The sequence below is a fragment of the Salminus brasiliensis genome, chromosome 19 (genome assembly GCF_030463535.1).
Source record: "Salminus brasiliensis chromosome 19, fSalBra1.hap2, whole genome shotgun sequence".
NCBI lineage: Eukaryota > Metazoa > Chordata > Actinopteri > Characiformes > Bryconidae > Salminus > Salminus brasiliensis.
In genome coordinates this window covers 29,655,437-29,674,017 of record NC_132896.1, presented here as the reverse complement: position 1 = coordinate 29,674,017, position 18,581 = coordinate 29,655,437, and the positions used below count along the sequence as shown (strand labels likewise).

The following is an 18,581-nucleotide window of genomic DNA, read 5'->3' as shown; positions in this document are numbered from 1 at the left end:
TGACTCGCCTCTCGACCAATAGGAGTGAAGAGGGGGCGGGTCTATAAAACCCGGAAACGGAGCAGCAAAACATGTCGAGGAAGGGAGAGCAGTGCTGTACGATGTAGAGAGGGAGGGAGAGCGGCGTGTTTACAGTCGCCAGCAGCTTCAAGATGATCCTCAGGACTCACACATGGCTGTCTGTCCTGCTGTTACACTTCATGGGGCCGTATATATTAGCCAAAGGTAGCTAAAGGCTAACAGGCTTCTTTATTTAGACCTAATTTAGCTGCGCCGCTACAGGGGGCTTGGCTGTGGGATGGATTACCCTCTAAAACTCGTGTCTCCTTTCGTTTCGTAGGGAAATTAAACGTGCTGTTCATCATAGCTGATGATCTGAGGCCAGCTCTGGGCTGCTACCTTGATCCAGTCGTAAAGTCACCAAACATTGACCAGCTTGCGTCTAAAAGCACGGTGTTCTTCAACGCGCATGCGCAGGTAGCTAGTTTCCATTTCCAAAAAACTTCAACGTTTTTACAGATATTGTTTTTTTTAATATTTTAAAATTCTTTCTTTGCTTAATTTCTGTCCCTCTCCCAAGCAAGCAGTATGTGGACCTAGTAGGACCTCTTTTTTAACAAGCCGAAGGCCAGACACCACCAAACTCTACGACTTCAACTCCTACTGGAGAGTCAGTGCTGGGAACTACACCACACTCCCACAGTATTTCAAATCAAACGGCTACACCACCTTGTCTGTGGGGAAGGTTTTCCATCCAGGTACATCCAGAGCCTTTTAACTTGTTCGTGAATCGGGAATTAACGAGTGTTTCCCCAAAAACCTCCAGAAACTAAAACATCTGCCTGCAGTTCAGTATCTGAACTCCAGGTGTCGCCAATTCTCGAGATAAGGGATCCTCATGAAAACAGGAGTAGTAATAAACAAAGTTTCTATTATCAGACATATATAATATTATACATCATAAACAACTGCTGTTATTGCTGTTGTTATAATTAATGTTTTACACTGATTAGCAGGTGAAGTGAAAGTGAAACGGATTATCGTCTACAGTGGCATCTGTCAAGGGTTGGATATAATAGGCATAATAGTCAGTGAACAGTCAGTTCTTGAAGGTGATGTGTTGTTAAATGCAGGAGAAATTGGCCAGCATAAGAATCCGCGACACTTAGACCGGTGTTATTGGGGTTTTCTGGCATGCGTTCTGGTCATTGCCACAACTGGTGACCCAATGACAATGTCATGGGCACCTAGGGCTCACTGATGCGGTCTATAATGCGGCTCCACCTCACAACTTGCAGGACTTAGGCAGGTGGTGCTAATGTTATGGCTAAGAGATGTATGCTACTGTATAACATACTGTTGTTCTATTGTGAGAATGATATGACATGGGACATTAATATAGGGTTATGTTTGTAGGTTTTCAATCCTATTATTTGTATTTTAGCTGAGAACATCCAGCCAATCAGAATTTCAAAACTGGTATAATAATATTGTTATTATTGCAGTTTAATGTCTAAGAATCTAGTGATCTAGTCTGATATATAATAGATGTACTGTATATGTGAGTTGAATGAATGTTTTTTGAATGAATGCTTATTGGGAAACACTCGCTAAATGTATTCATTTTTTGTCACATCCTTGTTAGTTGGTTGGTTGATTATTTGGAAATGATTAATTTATTATTATTATTATTTTTATTTTTTGGGGAAACTCACCCCTGATGATTTTTGTATATGGTTATTTTTATTTTGTGTTTGGCTTGTTTCAAAATAGACAGTAACAAGACCCCCCGTCCTGCCTGCGCGTGTGTGTGTGTGGATGTGGATGTTGTGTGAGAGATCAGAACTTGCCCACACTGTTATAACTGTGTTGTCTAAAGTTGCACTAATGATCACTCTGTTTGGTGTGTTTGACCTCAAGGCATCGCCTCCAATCACACGGATGATTACCCATACAGCTGGTCTGTACCGCCGTATCATCCACCCTCTTTCAGCTATGAAAAGAGGAAGGTTAGTGTGTGTGTGTGTGTGTGTGTGTGTGTGTGTGTGTGTGTGTGTGAGTGAGTGTGGAGAACGTGTGTGGGCATGCTTGCTCCCCTGGCCCAATTTAAACAGGAGATTACCACCTAATACAGATCTAGGAGTCCAGACGTACACACTGCTGTCCCACTATGAGAGAGTTTATCACTGTGAATCAGACAGAGATTGAGTGTTTGTGGTATGATTCTGTGGTCTATTATGATGGATGTACGGTAGCTTGGACCTTTCTTTTTCCAAAACTATAGTAGAGAGCTTTGAAAAGCTGTGAAAAGTCACTGCTTATAATAGCCCACTTCTACAGTGGACAGACAGTGTGTGTGTTGACTGTTGTGGACAAATTTTCTACACTTATGTAGGGAAGTAAATGGAGAGCACATTCTTTTTAAGGGCAATTACACAGATTTTTGAAATTTCTACTTAATTAAAGCATCAGTCCTCAAGATGTTTTTGTTTAACTGAAAGCAATAGTATTTCTGAGTGGAGTATGGAGGAGATGTTCTAAAGAAATGGTATCAATGTGCTTCTGCAACCGTTACTGCAAACTTGTTTGGTGGTCGAATTGCAGTTAAAGAGCAATCGCACAAATTGAACAAAAGCTGTCAAGCATAAACACACCCCAAATCCCCAAAAACGTACAGACTGTTGCTTTAAATAATTAAGATTTAAACGAAGTCATTCAAACTGGTTTGATGTGAAATGCATCAAAGCTAGAGAAGAGTACTGACTTGTTCGCAGTGGTGGTGAATGGAGGCAGGTGTCTGAGAAGTTAAATGCATCTAAAAGCTACAGAAGGTTACTAATTAAAATAAATATATGCTGAATACGCTGTCTGATGCCCCACACATCCTTTTAGAATGGTTTCTGCCAGAGAGGCACATGCAGGGTATTGTAAGGCAAAAAAATAGTACCCAAAGAAAAGCTCATTTTTTCAGATGTACCACTGTTTCCCCATTCTAAACATTACATGTAGATTCACTGGTCATTTTGAATAGTAAGTAAATGGATTCACATTGTAGACATCATGACCCCTGGTTCCAGTTACTTCTGCTGTAAAGATGTATATAGAAAGAATTGTGAAATTTCACTTGCGCTGTTTTAAAGCATACAGTTCTGCTTCCTCTCATGTTCAACTGTTTGCTTCTAGTAGATGATGTTCAGAAAGTGTTCAGACAGTAGACATGGGACCTCCAGGATATTTGAAAATAGACTTTTAGAGTCAATTTTATTCCACAACTCCTCACAACCTCTCATGACTTCGAATCAGGTCTGTAAAGATAAAGACGGCACACTCCACAGTAACCTGCTCTGCCCAGTGAATGTGTCCGAGATGCCTTTGGGAACGCTGCCTGACCTGGAGAACACTGCAGAGGCCATAAAGCTGCTCAAGTCTGTGAAAGATGCTGAAAGTCCCTTCTTTCTGGCAGTGGGCTTCTACAAACCTCACATTCCCTTCAGAATCCCACAGGTATCTAAACACTACTAATGATGTTAGTTTCAGCTCAGCCTGCTCAAGCGCATGTTTAAGGAGGTGTGTTACTGTATTGTAGGAGTACCTCAAGCTCTATCCTATTGAGAACATGACGTTGGTTCCAGACCCAGCTGTTCCTAAGAAGCTCCCGAACGTGGCCTACAACCCGTGGACAGACATTCGGAAGAGAGAGGACGTCCGGGCTCTGAATCTAAGCTTTCCATATGGACCGATCCCTAAGGACTTTCAGGTACAGCGTAGCAAAACGTGCTTGTGCTGATCACAGTACAAATTGAGAAGTTGCTGAGTTTGTACTGGACAGTTATTGGCGGTGGGCAATATGACCTGCTTATTTTTATATATAGCATTATATGGCATTAGTGCATGTTATATCACTCAATATGTATTATGGAGCACTAGAGACAGCGCTGATTCAATACTGTGAATCAGTAACGGGCTTTATCAGCAGAAAATATTGGATTGGATATCGTTAGAGGTCATTAAGGTAATATTTTTTACAATGAACAAACTCCTTTTTTCACTCTACAAAACAAAAATAATAAAAAAAAAGTTTCATATTTAACTTTAATCCGAAGTGCATCTTCTATGCATTTCTTCTCTTTATTGTAACAGACTTTTAGACCGGGGTGCCCAATTTTTTGCATGTTATTGCATGTATACTGCAAACAGTATATGAGAACAAACACTGGTAGCTTAAATGTGAATGCAGCAATAAACTACTGTATTGTTGGTGCACTGAGTCTGTTCCAAATTGTCAAACACCAGGAAAAATAAGATATTGCCATGTGTATCATGTATGTGGAAAAGTCTTAATGTAATATCATATTATATTTTTGCCATATTGCCCACCCTTAGGTGTTCTGGATGGTTAATATCTTGCCTCAGTCATTGATTTCTTGGCAGTGTTTCAGTCAATAGAAAATAAGTATATCATATATAATTATATAATTTATAATAAATATAAAATATAGGCCTTATAGTTTATTATGTTGTATTTTTTTTTGCAGCTGCGCATTCGCCAGCACTATTTTGCGTCCGTGTCGTATGTGGATGCACAGGTTGGAAAGATCCTGCAGGCTCTTGATGATCTAGGCTTGTCCAATGAGACCATTGTGGTGTTCATGTCTGATCACGGTTTGTAAATCTCTGCTCTGTTTACATTTAGGCTGTACATTAGTGTTGCGCAGTGTGTTGAGTTTATTATAGGTATTTAGCCAAGGGCTGTTCACAAAACACATTAACCGCCAAAGAGAAGATTCTTTCCTTCAGAGTTAGCCACTAAGCCCATTTCCATCTCCAAGTCCCTGGGCAAGTAGACCTAGACCAAAAATTAAAACACAAAGTACAATAAAACCCACAATTTCAATGTATGACCCACTCACACCCTCGACTTTATCTCCCCAACCAACCCAAATGCACACAAGCCCCTACATCGGTCTTTACAGTTTTTCTCTTTGGTGCATTTCCTGAATCATCATGAAAATCTGCACAGCAGTGAGTGCGTTTCTTAAAACCGCTCCACACAGTGATTTACCAGCACAAACCTGCAACTGCGCATATTACACTATATGTCCAAATGTTTGTGGACACCCTTTCTAATGACTGCATTCAGGTACTTTAAGTTGCACCCATTGCTGACACAGATGTGCACGTGCACACACACAGCTTGTCTAGTCCCTATAGACTGGAGAAGTACAGCCAATACAACCGCAGGACCGCAGAAGCTGAGAAACATTAACCTAAAGGCCTCATTGAGCTGTGGAGGGATGAGGTGGGGTGGTGACCATTCAACATCTTGACCTCACTAATGCTCTTGTCGGTGAATGCAATCAAATCGTCAGCAACGCTGCAAAATCGTGCAGAAAGCCTTCTTCCCTGGACATTAAAGAAAGTTACTCCAAGAAAAGCAGGATCAACTCCAGAATGATGTAGAATACAATTTCTATTACATATATGTCCATTGAAAGTCCTGTAGAGTTGCCTTTCTGCAGATTCAAGGTCTCTCTAGATGTTAAGGATCTGAAAACTACTGTGTGTAGCCCTCCCTCATTTTTGTTGTTTCTGCTGGCTCCACTAGATGGCAGTATTGAAACACTAGACTTCTCTTGTTCAGCCATAAGCATACATGGTCTGCATATTGTTTACAGAACCCTGTCAGATGATCCTCTGCTGTCACCTAGTTAAAAAAACAAAACAAAACAACACCTTCACTCTTTACTCAGTGACTTTACTCAGTCTCATGAGCACCTTTGATGATGTGGAAAATGGCCAATGCAAGACCCTCTCCCTCTGAATAATTGCCACACTGTTGCCTTAGATTTTGTAGTTCAGCTGAGATAGCTTACAGATGTCGAAGCTCCGCCAGGATCATGTTGAGTCATAGCCTGAGAGAAGAGCTTGCCGTTTCCTTTCATTAGAAAAGCACAACACATTCTTAATCGTAGACGCTGAGCTCTAACAAACCAGACCGCTGAGAATAATATGAGACGAGCTCTTTTTCTCTGTGTCGGACCCAAACGAAGAGATGCTCATTCCGCCCTGTTTTCCAGGATGGTCCCTCGGCGAGCACGGGGAATGGGCCAAGTACAGCAACTTTGATGTGGCCACCCGTGTGCCATTAATAGTGTACGGGCCAGGTGTGACCTCGCCTCTACCTCTGCCCGGGGAGAAGACTTTCTCCTACGTGGACGTGTTTGAAAGCACACAGGAGCAGTTTGGCGAAGGTAAGCGTTCTCGGACCATCCGTCATGCTCGCTGGCTGCGCTGGCCTCCTCCGAGGACGCCCCCTCGCAGTTGGTTGAAGTCAATCCTTCCGTATCTTATTTCAATTTGCAGGGAACATTTGCTGCTTTTGCGTTTTAATTGGGCGAAAATGTTTTGGAGATGTGACGCTGAGGCTTTAGTGCTTTGGTGCCGTGCCAGCATGCAATAATTTAACCTTCCCGTTTTAACATCATCTGAATTTGCCTTTGGATTCTGAGCTGAGATTTATTAAAGGAATATTTTGGCATAAAATCAAGTCATTTATCACTTATCCTAGATGCTGTTCGTCAGCCAAGACGCGCCTGCTATCTGTAGGTTGCATGTTTGGTTTAGAATGGGAGATGCAAGGCTAACAAACACTGCAGTTAGACTGTCACCAATCTCATCTCTGTAAACATTCTCCCAAAAATACACACCCCGATCTCTCACACAGTTGCACACCTGCAAACATGGGCTTGTTAAATAGCCGATTGGCTGGATCAGGTGTGTTAGGAGCTGGGTAAACACTAAAATATGCAGTACAGAAGGACAGCCAGGACCCAGGTTGGGTACCATGGGTTTTGAAGATCATGGTATGACATTTTTATTCTATAAAAACAAAAAATGTACTTCTCCACAAAGCTGAATGGTGAGGAACTGTTTTACCCATCATTTTAAATAACACTTAAGAATGGTCCATCTAATGACATTGTACTAGATATTTTTTCGAAACTTATTTATGTATTTTTTGCTCAATTATTTCTTTTTTTCATGAACGTAAATCGCAGTGAAGCGATGTGGGGAGAGAGCGCCATCTGTCCACCCACAGAGCAACGCTAATTGTGCTCTCTCTGGGCCTCGGCTGCCGATGGCTAGCAGCATGATCGATGATTCGAACCAGCGATCCTCTGATCACACTAACATCGCCTTAGTCTGCTGGACCACTACACACTTTTGAAACAAAAAAAATAATAGTCTGGCATGTATTCACAGAAATGAAATTGGTGACAGCCCAAGCCCATTGTTTATCAGCAACATTAGCCTAGCCAAATTCCATTGTAAACTAAAGAAGCAAAGTTCAGATACTAAATATTTCCTGGCTGATCTACTGCATTCATGGTAAGTTATAAATCATGTTAAAATGATTTTTCAATAAACTCCTCCTTTAAGGTTGCGTGTCTAAATGCATAATGCTTGTTAATACCTGTGGCATAGCATACAGGAGCCCCATTTAGCTTTCTTGCTCTCATTACTGTATTATGTGGTTGAGAGCGTGTAGGAATGATCTACATTCTGCAACAAGGCTTACAGATTTCTTACATGGGTCTAGACTGTTGCCCTCAGGGATCTCTGCCTAAATTCATTGTAAGGATTTGTTTAACTCTACTCAGAACAATTGGCCTAAAGCAAAGAACATACATATAGATCCCCAGTGCCTGCAGTGCTATGCGGTCTTTGTAACACCATTTTCCTCCTAAGGTTTGCATGTTGCTCCTAAGAAAATAAGCTTATCTCTCTCTCTTGGTACATAATGTGTATGAAATGTATGTACAGCATAGCTAGGTTTAAATTCTTGACCTTCACTTGATGTTTATATCTTACTGTTTTTTAGGGCAAAGTATAGGATATAGTAAAAGTCATAAAGTGTAGGACCTCATATATGCATTTTTCTTTGGTCCTTAACTTGCATTTTCCCAATCCGATCCAGGGCCAATTCATACATTTTTAATCCGTAATCTGCTTTTAAGGTTCCAATCCACTTCTGATCCTTAGTTTTCCTGTAGCAGAGTGTCATCTGCCATCCTCTAGGCACCATGAATACATCTGATACTCAGCTGCTACAGACAAGCTGCTTATTTTTTCCAAAGATACCCTACACAGAGTTCATCTGTGACATTATTTCAGTGAGTAAAACAAAACAGAGCTTTATTTGAACCAATAAGAGAACTCTCCATTCCACCTTAAATAGTGCTGTTGTAACAGTGCAGTTACAGTGAATTTCAGCACCAGAGCTTCACTGATGATTTAAGGTGGAATGGAAAGTTTGGGGAAGAGGGAAACTTTAGCTTAGAGGCTAATTGTAAACGTGACTCAGCAGCATCTCACAGAGCAGCAGGTAAAGGTTGTGTTAGTTAATCTGTCAGAAGAGGAGGCTCTGAACTCTTTGCTCTTCCAGACAATGTTGGTCTGTTTTCTGCCGTTTTGGTCCGCGCTGGCAAAAAACAACCCAGTTTGGTTATAGTTCTGCAACGATAAAGATATAATATTCCATTTAGATCTCTCCATTTGGAAAGATCTAATGTTCCTCCCATCCTGTCTTTACTCTCGAATTCCGCCTGGTTAGAAACCAAACTATGGTGAAAATGCTCTGTTCTACCAGCGAGAGAACCACACTCCTTTCTTTGGTTCTAAACCAGTACCTTTTCATTTGCTACAACCATCTCTTTAAGATGTTCAGCTTTGTACCATTTCACCATTTACTTTCCCCCAGGTTTCGCGGTGCACAGCATGGTGGAACTGGTAGACGTCTTCCCTACTCTGGTCACCCTAACTGGACTGCCTCTGCCTCACCACTGCCCATCTCCCTCCTTCAAGGTCCAGCTGTGCACAGAAGGCTTCAGCCGGGCCCGAATACTCGGCCGCCATGAGTGGATCACCAACCACCAAGCCTATGCCTTTAGCCAGTATCCAAGGCCCTCTGACGCCATCCAGGAGAACTCTGACCTGCCCAACCTGGCAGACATCCGGGTCATGGGCTACTCTGTGCGCTCTGACATCTACCGCTACACCGTGTGGGTGGGCTTCGACCCCGTCCACTTTCAGGCCAACCTGACGGACGTTCACGCGGGCGAGCTCTACGTCCTTACCGATGATCCAGGCCAAGACAACAACATCTTTGACGAGTTCACTCACGGCCCCGTGCTGCGAAAGCTGGGCATTCAGCCCCAATGGACCGAGAGCCTGAAGCAGCACTTGATGTATTTCAGAGCAGCCTCAAAAACAAAATGGACTCTGTGATCCTCTTTTTTTTTCTCCTTCATTGAATTATAGCAAAAGAAATGTCTTCATTGTAGTGCAGCGAAAAAGGGAAAATTCAAGTATGTGACTTTTATTCCGCCTTTGTTGCAGTGATCTGAAGCAGCCGCTCCAGTGACACATTTTGTACCACCTTTGCAATTACCTTCTGCATTATGCCTCAGTAGATTTTCCTTCAGCTTCTTTTTGAAAATGACCCACAGCACTTTTTTAATACTTGTTACAATGAGAACCTGGATTGTTACTGCTTAGAGAAAGGGATTTTGGAACTTGCAGGGAAAGATGCCTTAAGAAATACCTCATAAAGTTACTGTGTAGACCTCTGAAGGCACGCTTCATTCTAAGCTAAGCTTTTCTGTGTACTGTTTTCTCGGAATGTCACTCGGTCCCTGGAATAGCGAAATTGTTAATGAGTGGAAGTCCAAATAATGATGATACACCCATGCTATAAGCAAGGCAACACTCACTTCACAGTGAAATTATGTTGGCGAAAGTAAATCGGCCAGCTAGTTTGGGTGTAATGGTACTCGAAAAGTCACAATTCTATTAACACTGTGGTTTTGGCCTCACGTTTCGGTACAAGTTTTGTATAAAGTTCGGGACACCTCACCAAGGTAGCTGGTGCAGCCCGTAGTGTGGAAACACTAGCATGCCCATAGCCTACAACTCTCCAACAACACCGACATATCCTACTCGTCCAACGAGAGATAGAACAAAACCACTGTTGCCATTGCACTCCACCTAAATCCACTACAATTCCCACAATACCATGCAAATCCCAACTTCCCAGCTTACAACTTAAGGTTTTCTGGTGGAACCTCAAACTCACATGTATTCCCTGTCCAACTGCGAGCCCCAAACTGTGACTATCAGTACGAACGTAGTACCGTTACACCCTTACTACCTAGTCTGATTGTACTCTATTGCTGCCAGAGAAGCTCCACTAACCTCGTTCGGTCAGGCTTCCTCGCGTCTTGTGATGTTGCAGACACTTAAAGGGTTCTTTGAACAAAACCATAGAAGAACCACTTTTGGTTCCATGAGTGAATCAGCTTTGTGATAGATATGTGAAAATGTGAGAGTGCGAAGAACCTTTTATATTGGTAAAGAACCTTTTCATCAAGTAGATCATCAAGGGATCTTTACACACACACACAGACGTCTGCACATCTCCGATGCCAATAAATGGTTCCTCGTAGAACCAAAAGTGGTTCTTCTAAGGCAACAATCATAGAACCTTCACTCACACATTTTCACATCTCTTACTGAAATGGTTCTTAATGGAACCAAAAGTGGTTCTTCTATGGTTTCACTCAAAGAACCATTAGGAGCACCTTTGTGTAGCACCTCTGACGTAGCGCTAAACTGACGTCCTAAGACTGGCAACCTCAAACTATGTTCTGTTAAATCTTCTTTAACACTTTAAAAGGTTCTTCACACTCGCACTTCTTTTATTAACATGGTTCCTCATAGAGCCAAAAGTGGTCCTTCTCTGGCATTGCTCAAAGAACCGTTGGTAGCACCTTAATTTAGGAGTTAAAAGTTAGATGAGTTTGCCCTATTTTGACCTCAGAATTCCAAGGATACGGTGGATACTGCAGTGGTCTATGGAAGTGGCACCTCAGATGGTTGAGAACTGTAATAGAGGAAGTAATGAGAACGGGACATCCGTTTAGCTAGCTTCCCTGTCTGTTTCTGTATGTGTTGTTGAACACGGAGTGGAATAATGTCAAGCAGAAGAGGAGAAATAAGTTTCGTTTAGGGATGGAAAGCCGTGCTCAGACAACGCTGTGATTTGGCAATTTATCAGGTCACTAAGTCGTAATTGTATTTTCTCTCGGAAGCCAGTGGAGATTTTCCCGGTGCTAAACTCTTGTTTTCCGAGGCGCTGTGATGAAAATCAACTTAAATATAGAATTCCGAGCGCCGCTCTCCCGCGGCAGACTTGCCAAGGCAATTAGATGTTTAAAAGTGAAAACTTGCAAATTACGTTGCTCGGATACACCTCGGAGAATAGTTTAACAATGATGAATGTTTTGGCCAATATCTGGAATAGAAAGGGAGTGATTATTCAGGTGTGACTGTAGCATCCTACTGTTAAATTAGCCCTGCTCGCCTCTTCACACTCTCTCACCCCGGGCCCTCACTCCCTGGGCTTTTTGCTGGGTCTTTAAAGACCTCCCCTGCCTTCCATCCTCCTTCCATCCTCTTTTCAGGCTTTGTTTTTTCCCCCTCCTTCTCGTCACTCTCGCTCTGGATGCCACACTGTTTACTCCCACAAAGTATAAATTATTTTTGAGGCAGCCTGTTCAATATTAATGTGGAAGCAAATAAATTTAGATATATATTTATATATCTATCTATCTATATATTTTTTTTCCCCCTCCCATCTGAAGCACAGAGGCTGTCTGCATGTGTCTGCCCCTCCCCACCCCCTTCTTCTTTCCTCCCAAATATATTCTTATAAATGTGCAGCACGAGCGTTCTGCTGGGGGTGATCCTCAGGGAGCGCCAATGCATTCGGCTCCAGCAGACAGGCTTCATTGCCAGCTGGTCCGGAAAATTCCACTGCTGTCTCTCTGGCTCTCTCTCTCTTTCGTTTTTTTTCCCCCTTTCTTGTCATCTAAAAGCAAGGTTAGGGCAGTCGGGGATGGATCCAATGTGCTGATTGAAGCTGATATTTTAACCACATGCACAAAATTAGTTTTGCTTTAGCTTTACAGGTAAAAAAAATAAGAATAAAAAATTGGAGGCTTAAAGGGCACTTTTTACATTTTTTTTCATAGAGCTTGTAAATATTGTTGAAAAAAAAGTATGGGCTGGCTGCAAAAACAGGTATTTTTAAGTCCATTGTTGCGAAGTCATAAATCACTATATGGACAAAAGTATTGGGACATCTACTTATTTATTGTTTCTTCTAAAATCAAGGATATTAAAAAAAAAAAAGGTTCATCCTGCTTTTGTTGGAGTAACTGTCTCTGCTTGTGACGGTGATGACACCTGGTGATGGTAATGACAGCTTTTCACTGTTCAGATATGAAAGTGAGGCAAACTAATCTTCCTAAAACGAATCTTCACTCTTCCATCAGTAGAGGTGTGGAGAACTCTGGGGTAAAGTGGGTAAATGGGGAAAAACCATGGCCGTTTTGGAGACCCTCACAAACAATACAGATGGACCTCAGGGGCAGTAATGCATTATAAATACAAATAGACAATACACACATGGTCCCTTTTAAAGGTCTCCAAATAAAAAGCAGCCATAGTTTTATATTTATTTAAGAAACTGGAACTGTCTGCGCTTGCTATGTTCTGTTAAATAGGATTATCCCGAAGAAGACAAACATTCAGAAGGGGAGAGAGAATTTGACTTAGTGATGATAAATGATATGTATTAAACACATTAGTTTCAGTGTGATTCCTAACAGGGAATCAATGCAGACACGGTTAGGGATCACTGCTCTGGATAATAAACATTGATTTCCATAACCACCGGTGGACTATGGGCAGCCCTAACTAATGATGTGCTGGAGACTTCCATGGTGGTGCGTCGCTTGTGAATTCATCTTTAAAATCAAATTTGCAGAGATTTTCTTTTCTTTTTTCCCCTCCTTCCCCAAAGCGGGAAAAAAAGTAGCGGTTAACACATTTGTGTGCTATCAGCTCCTTCCAGCATGACTTTCCAAGAGCGGAGAGCTTCAGTGAAGCTCCCACTCTGCCTGTTCGGCTTAGCCTATTTATTACATCCACAGTGATCTCATAGCAGTTTGGATGTAACTGTTTGTGGTTGGTGTGGCGCAACAGGTAACACTGCTACCTGCCGCTGAGCTACCACACCATGTTGGAGACTGGGGTTCATTTTCCAGTCTGGGTGGTCTTACTGCACTACACCAATAAGGGTCCTTGAGCAAGACTCCTAACACTCCACTGGCCCACATTTGTAATTCAAGTAACCACGTAAGTTGCCCTGGATAAGAGTGTCAGCTAAATGCCATAAATGTTTGTGCTGTGCTCATGGGTTTATAAGTAAATGGACAGTTTTTAAAAAATCATTTTGCCTCTATTGAGCACCTCAAGGGCCTTAGGTGAAGGAGGCCATCGTTAGGCTGCACCTCTGCGTCTACTAGTTAACACGAGGCATGTATGTTTTGGGACATGTTCGATTCGGTCCAGTAGGTTAAAGTTGTGTAGTGGATGATCCCTAGTCGTTTAGTGGGTGCTGAACATTTTTGCAAAACTCAATGAGGAAGTGTGAGACTCTGCTATGACTTTATAAGCTCTGTAGTGTTCCCAGGGTGCTAGTCAAGTCAAGAACACTCTTGAGGAGGTTGGTGTATTATTGTCAAATTATACAATCTAGAGGTGCAAAGATGGAAGCAAAAACAGAGGGTTTACCTCAAGATGCAAGCAACTGGTGACACTAAGAAGACCAGACATCTAAAATAAATAAATAAATAAAGCCTGCCCGATCTGGAACAAGATTCGCTGGACAGATGAAACCAACATTAGCCCGACTATGAAGATGGAAAGAGAGGGTCCCTGATCCAAAGCGAAACAAGTTGTCTGTCAACCATGGTGGCGGTACTGTCATGGCATGGACAAGTATGGCTGCCAGTGGAACCGGGTCGGTGGTGTTTACTGACGGTGTGACTGCTGATAGAAGTAGCAGGATGAATTCTGAGTGCTTCACTGATTAGACGAAGAATGACCTAAAATGTACTACGAAAGTATCCTGAGAGCTTCTTAGGGCAAAGAAATGGACTGTTCTTCAATAGCAGAGTCAGTCCCCTGACCTCAACACAACTGAGCAGCTTTTCACTTAATGATCACAAAGCTAAAGCTAAAAAGAACCACAAACAAACAGCAACTGAGGGTGGCTGCGGTAAAGGCCTCAAGGGTGGAAACTCTTTTTTCCATTTGATGATGTCCATGGTTTCCACACTTTAGGCAGTCATTGACTGTAAAGGATTTACATCCAAGCAATCGAAATTCTCCCTATGATGATCCAATGATGATCCTATGATCATTCAATGATGTTTGACTCCGTAAAACTGAAAGGACTGTGTACAAAAAAGTTTGTAATACAAGTTAATGCAATATTTTAGTTAAACTGTCCAGATACTTTTTTTTTTTGATTTTATCATGACTTTAAGAAGTATCAGAGTTTTCCTAGGCTGTGGCTTTTCACTATGACCTCTGCCAAAAAGCAGACACCACAGCACTGAAAGCCCAACTCGGTCCCCTGGCTCCGGGATGAAAAGCAATGAGTCCTTGTTTACTATAGCCCTAACATGGGACCCATAAAAAACAGCTGGACTGTATTATGAAATAGTCTGTGACCTATTACTTTCGCAATCAACGTGGTTTTGATCACCAAGGCTTTCATGATTAAGCTGGAGATTCTTCGGGCTAGCGTCTCCAGAGTGTGTATGGCCTGACATGGCTCACAAGCATCTAGCAAAACAAACTGGCTCGCAAGTGGCCAGGAACCAGAGTTTTAATGGCTTGGAGGAGCTGAGCGTTTCTGCTTATCAGGAATTTGGTACCCTGGATCAAAGAAGAGCTAGAATTGCAGGAGAAGTCTCATCAATGGGCTGTTAAAGGGGGAACAGGGAGGTTTTCATTATGGCAGTACTGTGCCATACCTACTAGGGCTGCATGATATGGACAGAATCCTGCTATTGCTATTATGTTAACAAAATATTACACTTGCAGTATGCCTATATACGACTATGGAAAACTAGGTCACCCAATGAAATGAATGACTCAGATGGAGGCACTGCTGAAATTAAAGCTCTTCCCCATGGTTCTGGGGACCTGTAGCCACTCACTAAGCTAGCCCTTGCTTAGCTAGCTCACCTACAGATCCGCTGAGTATCAGACAGCCCAGTGCAGCTGCTGTTGACTAACTGCTGAGCTACAGACACAAGTGTTGAGAGCGACTGAGTGGAGCGACTGGTGTTAGGAGTAACAAAAAGTCGTGATGAGAGACCAGTTCTGCTGTGTTTGGACTCGTAGCCACTATCTAGGCTTAGATATAGTAGTTAGCAGACTAAACTGGCCAGCTAACTGAGGCTCACATCACACACGTTTAAAGGAGAAAGCCTCTTATCTGAGATGATTAAGTTGGGTGGGTGATCTTAGGACTGTTTTTTCTTGGCATGTCGCTAAACCTTTTTTTCCCACCAATTTTCAGTGACATCTAAAATCAGTGTACATCCACCGTGTAGCTCTCTTTAATGCACATGGAGGGGTAAGCTTATTTGGTCGTGTTCTAGATACCACAATGTATCTCATTTTGAGAAACGTCAGCATTTTTAATTACCATGGTATACAGTATTGCTGTTATACCACCCAACCTTAGTATCATCATGTTCCAAAGAGATCTCTGGGGCCTTCAGAATGAGTCTGGGGAGGGATTTAAAAAGATCGCCAGGTCAGGCTGTCCTAGCAAGTTTTGCCCAAGAGCAGACCACAAGATGAGTAAAGAGGTCTCCAACTATGAGACCTACAGGTAACTCTTGCCACAGTCGATGTCTAACTCTTGACGACATGTGACAGGTTCTGCTCAACAGTCTACTCAACATAACAATACGTGACAGTAGAAGAATTTGCTAATCTGCAGAATCTGCTAGCTTTCTAGCTTTCTAGGCCTACTTCTCAGGCCCCAGCCTGCAGACAGCTGGTATCTGTTTCCAAGATTCTATCTTTCCTCATACATGCAGTCCTTCCTCGTCATGTATGTTATCACAGATCATGCAGTCATGCTTAAACAGGGCTCCTGTGACATGGATGGATCTGCAGATACTGCTCAAATGAGCCCCAGGTTTCTTGGGCTGGAGGCCTGAGTGTCTTGGTAGGGATGCCGCTGCTCGTTGGCTCGCTCCCCAGGGCCTGTCTTCTTTCTGCTGCGGGCTGCACGGCCCACGTTATGCGCCCCAGCTGGATCACTGTGCAGTTCCGTGCTCGGGCAACTCTAAACAGATGTGAAAGCTTGTGCGAATCTGCAGCATCACTGAACTTCAGCCTCTCAGCAGCAGCAGTCAAATCCCAGGAACAGCGCCCACGTCTGAAGAGCAAGAAGCGATGCACTAAAGTGAAGCTTACACAGGCAACTGAGCACTGCACACCAGAGGTGGGTAGAGTAGCCCAAAACCATACTGTAATAAAAGTGGTGTAAGAACTATCCGGGAAACAAGTAAAAAAGTCTCAGGTTTTGAGAGCTCCTTTAGTGCTGAGTTCACTGGAAACCTTCTCTGCTAGGCTTTATTGATCTCTTTCTGGGATCCCTTTGGTCGGAAACAACATTCTCAAGCTCCGAAGTCAGAGGTGTGAGCAACAGCAAAGCAAGCCAGGCACTGAACCAAAAGCTCTGAATGAAATCAGATCTGAATCTAATCACCAAAACGGTGATTAGATACTGAATATACTTTTAAAAATGGGTTCTAAATAGCAGAGGAACCATTAACCAGACAAAGAACCACTTAATTAATCATATGCTTGTATGTAGAGCCACTACCTAGACCATTAAGAACCAATGAAGAATAGCCTTTTTAGGAATGGAAGAAAAATAGGTTCTTAGTGGAACTCATTTTGGTGTTATATGGAACATTTTTTACAAAAGGTTCTTTAAAGACCACTCTACAACATGTTCCTCAACATCTTAAAGAACCCTTTAATGAGGCAAAGTACATCCAAGTGGCATACTAGTGCTTTTTGAGTGATCATGGTTCTACATAGTAGTAGAACCACTGCTTATACTAATGAATCCTTTAAGAACCCCTTTGGTCTTTTCACAACAGTACTGGATATGAACTGGACAATTAAGGTGTATACTGCCTTTGTGGACACCCCCTTCTAATGAATGCATGAGCTACATTAAGTTGCACCCAGTGCTGACACAGCTGGTCCCTGTAGATAAGTATTGCCAAAAGAATAGGACTAGATAAGCATGGATCTATTGGCAACATGCGTAATGCCCAGTGTGGGCCAGAGGGGTATAAAGCACTGAGCGGCATTGAGCTGTGGAGCAGTGGAACTGTGTTTTCTGGAATGATGGTGATGATGATGGTGCTCCATCCAATACTTTTTGGGATGAGTCGGGGAGCTGGGATGAGGTGGGGTGGTGACCATCCAAATGGTGACCTCACTAATGCTCCAAAATCTAGGAGACAGTTTTCCCTGTTTTGTTAGATAATTACTCTAACAAAAGCTGGATAAACTATTTGTTTTAAAACCCTTGGTTTCGTCAGAAACAATGACTGAGCAGGTGTCCCAATACTTTTGTCCATATGGTGGTTGTCTATGGAGCTGAGTAAGTGGAACTAGCTGCTTCTCGATGGTGGCATACATTGAAAAGGAGGTGACATCACACGCATATCACAACTGAATAAACCAACTTAACACCACCTCACACCACTACAGTTGGACGTCGCTCTTCACTTCCTGTGGGCCCTGTGAATGTTGGTGGTGCCTGCACATGTTCGATGGCGTTTGGCAGTGGAGTGCCTGTTAATGACTGTGCAGGTCCGGTGGGGAGTGAGTAGATGAAAAAAAACGAGAAGAGGAAAAAGAGAGAGAGAGAGAGAGAGAGAGAGAGAGAAAGGCCCAGCGTGGCACACATAATAGCCCAGGATCTGATGCCCTCCATCTGGCGCAGCTAGGGAGCAGCTCCCGCGGCGAGCCCATGCCCGACCTGTGGGCACGGGCACTCCATCATTATTGCCGTGCGCTGCTCCCCTGGCACTGCCGTGGCATTTAGTAATGTCACTCCGCCAGCCACGGCACTGGGGCTGGAATGGGCCGGGCAAACCCGCAGAGAGACAGCGGCTGGCTAGGCTTGCCTCAGCAAAATGCAGGCTCTGGGAATAGGATGTTCATTATCTTCCTAATACAAGCCATTTGTGGCGCTGCATTGTATGGAGGACAATGGGAGGGTGTCTCTCCTAATAGCCGTTCAGGGATTCGCCCAACATGACGGTGATGATAGCTGACATCTGACATAGGCTTATGGTGCTGTTGAATTAGCCCATAGTTTGACAGAAAGGGTACTGTTTATAACGCTACAGGACACCTACACCAGCCATTTATAAAGCATATAAGGCTGACATAGACATGTGCTTATAGGCTTATTCCAACTAGCATAAGGTTTTATACCTCTGAGATTAAATAACAACAATTATTGTGGAACAATGTTTATGTCAGTTGCCATGAATGGCGTCATGAGAATGTATTTATTAAGTATTTTAAGTTGTTTTTATTGACGCAAAAATATTATG

At 42.8% G+C, this 18,581-nt stretch overlaps 1 protein-coding gene across 1 annotated transcript; it reads left to right on the top strand.

The window, feature by feature from the left end:
• The first annotated feature begins 66 nt into the window (after window positions 1-66).
• Window positions 67-12,992, top strand: ids (iduronate 2-sulfatase). Its single transcript, XM_072663629.1, has 9 exons — window positions 67-225; window positions 341-477; window positions 581-758; window positions 1,921-2,009; window positions 3,304-3,504; window positions 3,587-3,757; window positions 4,536-4,662; window positions 6,078-6,251; window positions 8,762-12,992. Exons 1-9 carry the CDS (start codon window positions 153-155, stop codon window positions 9,286-9,288), a joined length of 1,677 nt encoding a protein of 558 aa, XP_072519730.1. The 5' UTR covers window positions 67-152; the 3' UTR covers window positions 9,289-12,992.
• Window positions 12,993-18,581: the final 5,589 nt, after the last annotated feature.